This window comes from Linepithema humile, chromosome 6, assembly GCF_040581485.1.
Source record: "Linepithema humile isolate Giens D197 chromosome 6, Lhum_UNIL_v1.0, whole genome shotgun sequence".
Classification (NCBI taxonomy): Eukaryota; Metazoa; Arthropoda; class Insecta; order Hymenoptera; family Formicidae; genus Linepithema; species Linepithema humile.
Window position 1 is genome coordinate 21,927,291 of NC_090133.1, and position 11,361 is coordinate 21,938,651.

An 11,361-nucleotide genomic window follows, 5' to 3' on the forward strand; every position below is an offset into this window, starting at 1 on the left:
CAAATCTTTATTTTGTTAAGATTTTGCATACCTTTGTTTAATTAGCTTTACTTCTGTAATTACAACAAATATTATCTTTTTAGTTTTAAACTTCAACTCTGCAATTTGGCAAATATTCGATTGCAAATTTGACTTAAATTTCTCGAAACTTCTATTAATTTAATTTTTACAAATCTTTATTGTGAAATCACATGTTTTAAAATATTATAAGAAAACTAGAGATTTCATAATTATTCAAAATTTAAAATTACTTCAGATTTTATAATTGATGTCATTTATAGAACATGATTGCACATTTCAAATTATATTATTTCATGCATCTTAAAACTGTTATAAAGAAAAGCCTTAAACTAATTTCCATTCAAACAAAGGTTGCTACAGGACTTCTTTTCCGATCAGCTTTTGCTAATACGAGTCGATCAAACTAACAGATTCTCCAATTTATTCATGAAGATACGCTTGTAAATCTTTCGAAGTGACATACCTAGCTCTACTCATCGATCCTAAATATAGAATCTCATTGAATTTAGATGAAAACACCTTAAACACAATGTACGATGTTTACGACGTTGATTTGCTTAATTAAAGTTTTACTAATCGGAATGTCTTTAAATAAGAAAATCCAGTCTTAATGATAGATTTCTCGGCGTTGATTATAAAATTAATTTTTGTTTTTTTTTTTTAATTTTGAGAAAAATTATCACATATTTGCAATTTTATACCTTTTAACAAATTTTTCTAATTAAGAACACATTAAAGTTTGATTGAATTAAATTTATGTGAAATTAATCGAAATATATAGTTTTATTCATTGTTATTTGAAAGCTCGGTTCATATTTTTATTCAATAAATTATTAATATAAAATTGACAATTGACAATTTTATTGAGAAAAGGTTAACTGTATTTTTAGCCAAAAAATCTTATCGTAATCTGCAAACTTATATTTTTTGAGAGATCTTACATAAGTAATTTTTGTTTTAATTATTAAAAAAATAATATGTATACAAATTGATTGCTAAATGTTCAATATAAAAAATGTCGATTTACTGCATAAACATACAGGATGACCATTGGAAAGATGTCTAAAGTAAATTGCTATTACTTTGCAAAACCAATGAACAAAATGAAGTAAATTAAATATTGTTTTGTAGAGAAAATCTGTCAATTTTATAGTATGAAAGAAGTATACAATAATTAAGTAATTATAAAACAAACATGATAAAAATAATATAAATTTATCTGGACATTTAGTGATAAATATTTTTTCAAAGTGTTGTCCATTGAAAAAACACTGATAAACTGAAACAGAGTATTTGAAAACTACATACAAGATATTTTCCTAGTCATGTTAAAAAGTGTATTTAACAGTTTGTTCTGTCCATTCATTGAAAAATTATAGCAATTTACTTTAGACATCTTTTCAATAGTCATCTTGTATAACGCAATTTCTTCGATTTTATGATTATTTATTACAATGCGATATCATAGTACATAAATTAATATAACATAAACGCTATACCCTGAATTAATATTTGCGCTGCGCATTTTCTTCAACATTCCTGATTAGAATTTGTTTAATATTTAATAAACACGTTTGACGCAAGACGGGAATTAGCTTTGTGTTTGGGCGTCCAGAAAAAACACGGTAACTTTTTTCCAACGATAGTTGATTTATGCAATGATTAATCGAGCACAATTGGCTCGAGCACCGAATTGGATCGATAAAAAAAATTAATAGTTTTGCGAACGATAAGTACTCTGTAATACAAGAAGTACGCGCTTAATCATGCCAATTACGCCAAACGCTCGTGGCGATAATCGCAATTTAGCATGTTGAGCATATTAAGCTGTCAAAAATTTCAACGTAATGTAATACATTCCGGTTGTATATTGTTTATTTTTACATAAAAATAGGACTATCATATAATATCGTATGAATATCTTATGAATAAAGCTATGATATTATGCATTCCTCGCACGCATAATTGTGCATATAAAAAAATTTCGCATTTTATTTTCTTTCTATTCAGTGTAAATTCGACGCTTCCGAAATCATAACGACGCGTTTCGCTCATAATTAATAACCGCAAAGCAACAGTGCGGTATTTTATAAACCATTATGGTGCGGCATTTTGTTCGCGGATTAAAATGAGAAAAATCATATCGAATTAAAAACATATGCAAAACAAAATTGCGCATAAAAATTAACAATGTAATACAATTTTTGAATAAAGCTTTCAAATATTTCTCTAGTTTCTTTTACTCTTTTGTGTTGAATATTATTTAAAAAATTAAATAATTTGTAATTGATATTCTGCCAGAACATTTTTTACATTCTTTCATAATAATAACCTTGTATTTATTTCACTCTGGCAAATCGTTTGATTTTGTAACACGCTTAAAGTGTATTATTAAGGTATACTAAGTTTTTTATTGTTTCTATGTTTCTACATCATATTTATCATTCACGAAGCTATAAATCTTTTATCGATCTAAAACTCTCGCGACCCTGGCACACGATTGACCGTTGAACTGATTCGTTGTTAAAAACATACTGAAAATTCGTTACTCAAACTCGAGAGGAAAATATGCAAAGCGAGGATGTGATGTAACACGCAAATAGTCACTCATAGCTAACGAGTCAACAGGAATACTCGATAGGAATACTCGATAGGAATACTCGATAGGAATACTCGAGTTTAAAGAATATCGATGCTCACACATCAGATTAATCAACTGTGAATTACTGACTAATCGCGAAAATTACTCAAAAACTATTCGAAAAAGTGGAATACGAAATGAGTAAAGTATTCCGAAGTTTTTCATCTACGCGTAGTTTTTTGTTGTTGCCATTTTTGTCGAGTATCATATTTTATGAAATTTACTATTTCTATTTATTATCGAGAGTTATCTATTCATTGCCTAATTAGAATTTGTTCTTCTCTCTCCCATATTTAAATTTCAATTAAAAAAAAGAATCGTAACATGATAGGTATGTAACTCGATTCGACAAATAACCGCTGCAACTAAGGGAGTGTAAGACTAATTTACCCCACAAACGTAATGGACGTCTTTTCGACGCGCAACAGATTATAACGGTGCAACTCCTGAGTATAATTGAAGCCATTTAGCGAATTAATTCTGCGCTCGCGGCGACCTCGTGAACGTCCAACGCCTTTCAGACACGCAAATTTATTCTTAAATTCAGGGGAATTTAGTTAAACGGTTCACTTTCAACGTACTATTAATGCGAAAGTAACACATAAGAGAATTCACTTGTGTACGCGAAACTATATGTTGAGATTTTTACATCCTAAAATTTTCAAGGAGCATCATTGAAATATATAATTAAACTAGAATTAGACAACAGTCGATCTGTGAATGACAATAATGCGAAGAAAATCTTTTTGAATTACTTCATTTTGATGAATTTATAATTTTTCAGAATCCACACGAAAGATAATAAAAATCAGTTAATCGTTATATTTGTTGCACCTTTCATAAAATGTGTGAATAATGCAATGACACAGCTTGAACGTTATTGTTTCAGTATCTGATGAGCGGTTGGGCGAAAGGATACAGTATCCGATGCCAACCGGTGGACTACTCGTCCAGCTCGATGGGGCTTAGAATGGCGAGAACCTGCTGGTGGTATTACTTTAGCAAATTCACCGAATTCTTCGATACGGTAAATATTGACTTTTCATTTGACTTATCGTTAAAAAGTAGGTCGAAGAGCAAATGTAAAAAGACAAAAGCTTCCTTCGATAAGTATGTCCGTAAATTTAATATAACTTTATCAAGCATCATCTTCGAACTTGAAGTACTCGGTAAAAAATGTTCACTTAAAATTCTTCGAATAATTTGTTGAAAAATAATCGACTCTGTTCTCTTTTATTTTATTGCTTAATTTGATGTATATATTCTTAATTAAGAATGGGTACATTCAAAGTTTCTTGATGTACTTTAACTTACTTCGGCTGCCTCGTTAATGCAATGCGAACGTCAATCGTAATTGTAAATGTGCGCATGAATATTGTATAAAGGTGCATAAATGAAAATCACTGAAATACCGCGAAAAGTGAAAATAATAATTGAAAGTTTTGCACGTTCCCTAGCTATTCTTTATTCTGAGGAAGAAAAACCAGCACGTTTCAACGCTTCACGTAATTCATCATGGGGTAATGCCTTTCTCCGTATGGATGGGGGTAAAATTCGCACCGGGCGGCCACAGCACTTTCTTTGCCCTTCTGAATACCTTCGTACATATTGTGATGTACTTCTATTATATGGTAGCCGCGATGGGACCACAGTTCCAGAAGTACATCTGGTGGAAGAAGTATCTCACTGGCATGCAAATGGCAAGTTTGACGTTACTCTATTACGAATTTTAGAAATGACAATTGCAACGAATATCAAGCACACTCGTCATTACAACGTTACGTACTCTACGCGATATTAAAAATAGATATTACATAAGCTCCTTCGCAAATAGCGTCTCATTTGATAGATTAATAATTTTTTATTATTTTTTATAGACATATATTGTATTTTGAAAATAATATTTAAATTGTGTTTCGAAATATTATAATATTCTTTTAAATACATTTATCGTATGATTTGTTGAATATACTTTTAACTACTTCTTTGAATACACAATAATAAATAGCAGAGACTTTTTAAAGAGTAATTCTAAGTGCAATTAAAAATTCATAGAGAGAAATTGTGACGTTTAATCATAAGAATAACCGCTTTTTTCTGGCCAGTAAAATTAATCAAATAAATGAAATTGACAGAAGCGGATTAAAATGAGTCGCCGACCGAGTTTTCAATTTGAAATTCCATTCGGTCTGTAATCCTATCCATCCGTCTGTATTATTACTAGTTCCTGCAGTTTTTCAAATATCATATTTTCAATATATTCCGCAGAATTGGGGACAAATATTGTACGCCGTAATTTTCATTATCACTTTCACTCACCTAACTGCCTTATCTTTCCGACTTCAGGTGCAATTCGTGATGATCATGTGCCATCAGTTCCAATTGCTGTTCACCGAGTGCAACTATCCGCGAAGCTTCATGATTTGGATCGGCTTGCACGGCTGTTTGTTCTTCGGGCTGTTCTCGGACTTCTACAAGATGAAGTACACGGATGACTCTGCGAAGAAAGGGATGCAGAACGGCACATCCGGCGGCGGCGGAGCTTGTATGCCGATTTTGGACGAGAACGGCAGCGCGACGCACAACGGCGTGTCCTCATATGCCACAATCTACAACAAGGAGTACAACAGTTGTTACAGTAACGGCACGAACAACGGTTACGTTGCCAACAATAATGTCACGGAGAAAAAGCTCGCTTAGGACACATCGCGGCCTCGTTGGGAGCTCGAACATTTTTTTTTGGTGTGCCGATCAGCTGCTCGTTTTGTCGTACCTACAGTTACTACTACTCGTTTACTATAAAGAATCATCTCGCAACACGTTTGCGAGCTTATGCGCGAAATTACGAAGTCAAATTGTGCGCACATGTACGGAGAACGAAGAGACGACGAGGTTCAAAAGGATGGACAAATATAAAGTGAGTTTCCTCAAATAATTCTGCGTTGTTAGCAGAGCAGAAGCTGTGTTCACTAACATAGAGTCATTAACGAAAGAGCTATTACGACGTCCATGTTACAAAATAAATAAGAAAAAAATAAGAAAAAAAACTTGATAAAACGCGCGCAATCAATTGCTAAAAGAAAAGATAAACATCGCACAGTTTTTATTTTCGATAGTTCTCGTAAAATGTCGTGTGATTTTTAAATTAGAGCCTCGTGTTATCTGCCACTCAAAAATAGTACATCGATTATATATCATCGGTAATCATTAATGAGAGAGCTTAACGAAATGAAGAAAGAGAGACTAGTTTCGCGGTTTCTGTATTTGGCGTTTACGACAGAAATCGCGCCGCGATTTGTAAAATCGTTAAATTTCGAATAGCTTAATAAAGCTACTTAATGAAAAGATCACGACTCGACGAGACGCGGGAATGTGAGAAATGATGCGAGCGAGACATACATTTAGAACGCGTACACACATACACGATGAAGAATGTAGAACATTCCTCGTCGATGATTATATTAGGCGAGAGGGCGATATATGCGTGCATTTTTTCGCCAGTTGTGTACGTGCCGAGTACGAGTGTGGATGTTTCTTAATTGTACGTAATTTTTCAAGGCATTTTTCATTGAGGCACGTTGCTGAAATTTATATCCTCTTTGCCTTTTACTATTATTATAGACTCTGTCTAGATCCGATGTGTTTGAAAAGTTGGTGTGCTTTGATAAGATCGTTTGGCAGAGTTGATTGTATAATTATGTTGGCAGTTGCAAATAATTCATAAAGTTTTTACCGGTAATCGTGGAAAATTAGTGCCTCGCATATATACTTTTTAAAAAAGCGGAATTTCCCGAATATATGCTATTATTTAATCAGCTTTTCAAATAAAACGACGACTTATAAATCCTAAATTCGCTGCTCCATTAGTCTCAAATATTTTTTAGATATTCTGGATTACCTATTTTGTCTTTTTGTTAAACTGTGTATCATTTATTTATATTGTTCTATATTGCGTGAGATATAGTGGAAATTTTTTCAACGTTGATAATGCAACAACTTGTGTATTTATATTGACAATTTGTACTTTTCCTCGTTATTTTGCAAGAATTTTGCAAAAACATTACGAATTATTAGCGGCATGTGCCAACTGTGTATTAGCTAACGTGACTTTCCATGTATTTGATTCGTTCCACGGCTTGATTCTATCCACTGACAACGCAGTGGTGAGCTGCGATAAGTTGCGGAAAAGAATTTATTCGTTGCTTCGATCGTTTTCTTTTAAGTACAAAGCGGCAATATAAGCCGCACTGCGGTTCGTTATTATTGTGCACAATACAACATAAGCGCTGTAATCGATCGGAAAAAAGTACACGACATTCAAGTTGCGAGAGTCACGAAACTTCAGTGTCGTAGAATCAAGCTTCCAGAAAGAGAACGCGCGCACTGCGCCTCTCTTTACGCACGCAATCCGCAAGTTTGATCACGACGGACGCAGAATGGGTCGAACGAATGCGAATGTGTTTCAAGTATTATGTATACACACGCGCGACTAAATATTATATTCGAGGGAAAAGGCAAACGTTTAGAGATCGTCGCACTACAAAAATTAATATATTTGTACACTTCCTATTTTTATGAATATATTATTTATGATGATCTAGACAAAAATAAAATTTCTGATGATAAAACGTTTCTCTCGACCACTGAACCTCGGCTATTTTTACATGCGCATACGCTAAGCCCTATCGAACGTGAATGAGAGACTTCAAAATATATAGTTTTACGTCGTGTTCACCATAATGAGCTCCTTTATGAAAGTATAATTGGTATCAATTAGTGACATTGTGAAACAACCGGAACTGAAGTATTGTCACCAAAAAGCGTTCGTGCACTCTGCATTTATACGTACAACGAGTTTCGCATTTGTGAAACATTCGGACGTTCTTTTTTCCCCAAACGCAATGACTTCCGATCATTCTCGAAAGCGTATTCTTGTACAAGCGATACTTGTTGAAATTTAACTCTTGTATGCATAACTTTCACTTCCACACTACAAAGTTTCGACATCGTAATATGCGTTGCTGTGTTAAAAAATACATTTTTGCAACAGCTGATAGAAATTAAATATCTTTATTTATCTTTATTTATATTGAAAAATTAGTGAAACGTAATAAAATAAAATTTATTTGTAATAAATCAAGATCACAATCGGACCTTTCGTTTTCTTTCGAAATGACATCGATTTTTGTAAATCCACAAGAAACTAATTACATGTTGTCGATGTTCTTAAATTAAAAAAGGCTATATTTAAATCTTATTTTTTGGCACCGAACTCTTTCAGTGCCTTAGTAAAATATGGCGCGCGCTATCAGAAAACAACACTTGTACAAAGATATCGTCACAAAAGCGTAATAATGACTTATATAAGTTTACTTGCGTATATCAGAATATAAATTACAAAGATGTCGAAACTACGTGTATCTCCATAGATTGTTGTATGCATACTAGAGTTAATTTACGGACACATTTCTTAAGTTTCCGAGCTGTTGCAATGCATTCCGGAATTGACGTTATAATCGCCGATTTTGCATCGTCAATTTGATTGTTCACTATACATATATCGAAATTTAGCTTCGCTGCTCTGGTTTAGCATAAGCGTAATAAATAACGAAGTTCCCATTATAACAAAAAAAAGCAAATGACAACGCATATAGTTCGAAAAAAAACTGCCATAATGAAGTGACAGAGCGTACATAAAATTTCATAAGAGCAAAAGGCGTGAATTAAAAGCGAAATATAAATTAGGAGTATATAGTGAAGTCTTGAATGTTTGAAGATAGATCTTGTGCTCTTTATCTTATGCACAATACTGCGATTAAAAAAAAGTTAAGCTAACTGGTTAAATCTACTGTTATGTTTTATCAATCTTGTTTAATTTTGCGATACTGTGGTATTACAGTAATAATGTACTAATTAATGTGTTTGTGAAGAAAATATTTTGGTAAAACAGTCGTACTATTTTTATGAGAGTTAACACGTAAATTGTTATATTGCGATGATCTTTTTAGATTTTGACTCAATAATGTTTTTAGCGAAAAAAATAAGTCATGTTACAAGTTTGGAAAAACTGAATTTATTATGCAATTTATTTAATTTCTTGTTTAATGCTTAAAAATCTTGTTTCCTTTATCAAATTACTAATAAAGGAATGTATTATACGAGGAACTTTTTGCTAACACACACAGAAATAGGGAAAAGCTTTCGACTTTTATTCTATATTAATGAATGCAACTTTTTTGATATCTTGAATATCATTGCTACTGTGTTTTTACTTGGTTGTATTTTATTAGCTTAAACAAGCGAACAGAGACTTCTTTCATATGTATTAATCGCACATGTTTCTAATGAGAAACGACATCGACTCGAATTGCTCTCCGTGGTTCCGCAGTACAGCTTTAATCTTTTATAAATACAAATTTCCAATGGAAGAAGTGACTGCTTTTATTGACAACGGATTAAGCAATACAACGCATTTCTATCTTACTCTTTTAATTTAATTTAATTTAATGAAACAATTATATGCTTTACCGTTTTTCTTTTTTTTCTGAATTGAAATTATTTTATTTTTAAAATAAAATCCAATTTTTCAAAATTTAAACCTAACAAAAAAGAAATATGTCACAAAATATCCCAGATATTTCGGATATTATTTTATTTAATTGATCACAGATTTTGCACAAAATGCAAACAATCATATAGAATTTCGCAGCACCATTTTGAATAATAAAACGATTCTTTTACATCAAAGAGCGATCTGCGTGTAATATTTTTATGTATTTTTGATGTATTATCACGTTTTATTATGTTTTAATATGTATTTTAATATTCTGTAGGCATACTTCTCAAAGATTTAATGAAAGCGCGAGAAGCTGCGACAATGAGAGCGTATCGCGTCATGTACCTAAATATTACGAACTCTGTAATGATTCTCGTCATATTTTTGTAATAATTGGGAAAAATTACGAGAGAATAAAGCGATTAAATAAAACTTAACTTGGCATATTATAAAAATTAATGATACATTTAGTGTGACTTAGAAATATCTTGATTACAAGATACATTGTTTAGTTTTATATATTAATTTCATCATTATTATATAATAACATAAATGTGAGTTTTATTTTAAAAAATATGAAAATTAAAATAATTCATATGCCATTAATATCCATAAAAAATCCAGACAGTTCTAAGTCTAAAAATTTCATTAATTAAATATTGATTTTTTTCTTACCTTTTGTTCTAAAAAGTGAAATAATATTTATTCATACTTAAAAACTAATATTGTTTCTAATCTCAAACACAATCTTTCATAAAGTGATAATGTTTTCTGGTATTTATAACATAATACACACACACACACACACATATACACAAATGTGTGTTAAAAATGTTCAAAAATATTTATAAAATTATTAATTTATTAATATGATAAATAAATTAATTATATTAATATAAAGCGCTGTAGGAAAAATAATATTATACTTTACACATTTATTTTAAATGCTACTTAAATCTCACCAAAAATATAATCAATGTAACTAATTGCAAAACAACACCATATATATACATACGTACCTAGCAATGGCCGTGCAAACGTTATCATTTTTGATGTGCTTGAACGTGAAAATCATGAAACCTGCAAAGGCGATCTTGCTCGATTGTGGGCATATGATAGCGAACCACCGTATTCGCGACATTACTAATCACACGCGATATTTAATGTATTATGACGGACGTACACTACTTCACTCCACTATTTTCGCGCGCGAACTCACTTTTAGCCGACAACAATCGCGAAAACACAAAACGATTCAAATCCAATTTTATAATTCATCCCGACGCGTTCTGTAACGGACTAACTTTAAACAATGATTTGAAGTTAAGCGAGACGCGATATTACAATTGTTTAAATATCGAAGCAGCGGACCAATCACATTGCAGCGAACGAGTCTGTTCATTTTTTGATGTGTTCCGATTGTCCAATCAAATTCATCTTCTAAAAGTCAAACACTGGAAAATCGAGGGGAACAACCGTTTACTTCAGACAGTTAACATAAAATAAATATACATGCAATTTTCATAAAGAAAAAGAATAAAAGAAACAGATATGGAAAGCGCCATAAAAAGAAACAAAATTTCTATTTAATACGCACATATAAAATGCGGAATGTTTTAAGAAATGTCAGAAGTAGCACAGTGATCGAAATATCGAAAGTAGCACAGTAGCACTCACGCTCTAGTGAGTGAGACTTTTTACAAGTAAATAATTACTTGACTTATTAATAATAAATTATTACAAAATAATAATAATAAAATATTATAAAAATAATAATAAATTATTACAAAAAGTATCGACAAAGTATCGACAATTACAGAATAATGACATATAGATACCTAACGATCGCTGCATAGATACCGTGCATCCGCCGCAACATCTCCAATTTTGTGTAAGCGGACCGGAGTGAATACCTAACGTTTTTATAATAAAAGTTGTGACAATGAGGTGACGATTTCTAATTGGTTGTCATAGTCAGCCATGTTTAATAGCCAAATGTGAGGGTCATTGCACATGTACTGCACATAGAGAAACGTAAGCAGTGAGCAAATTGACCAACCACAGTCGAGTATTCTTGAAAACGTAAGATAGCCATTGGCTAATTTGCTTACCGCTTAAATTTACCGCTTACATTTTTCTATGT

General features: G+C 31.9%; 1 protein-coding gene and 1 long non-coding RNA gene across 2 annotated transcripts in view; one reads left to right on the plus strand and one right to left on the minus strand.

The window, feature by feature from the left end:
- LOC105671838 (very long chain fatty acid elongase AAEL008004) overlaps positions 1-9,655 on the plus strand; it is a 31,576-nt gene extending 21,921 nt beyond the window's left edge. Inside the window, exons 4-6 of the mRNA XM_012366329.2 lie at positions 3,552-3,689; positions 4,120-4,362; positions 5,009-9,655. Coding sequence (XP_012221752.1) covers positions 3,552-3,689; positions 4,120-4,362; positions 5,009-5,362 — 735 coding nt within the window. The 3' untranslated portion in view covers positions 5,363-9,655. The remainder of the gene's footprint in view (positions 1-3,551; positions 3,690-4,119; positions 4,363-5,008) is intronic.
- Positions 9,391-11,338, minus strand: LOC137000469 (uncharacterized). The gene is made up of 2 exons (XR_010890691.1): positions 11,057-11,338; positions 9,391-10,672 (listed from the first exon to the last, which is right to left on the minus strand). It is a non-coding gene; the product is annotated as an uncharacterized lncRNA (long non-coding RNA).
- Between the last annotated feature and the right edge of the window lie 23 nt (positions 11,339-11,361).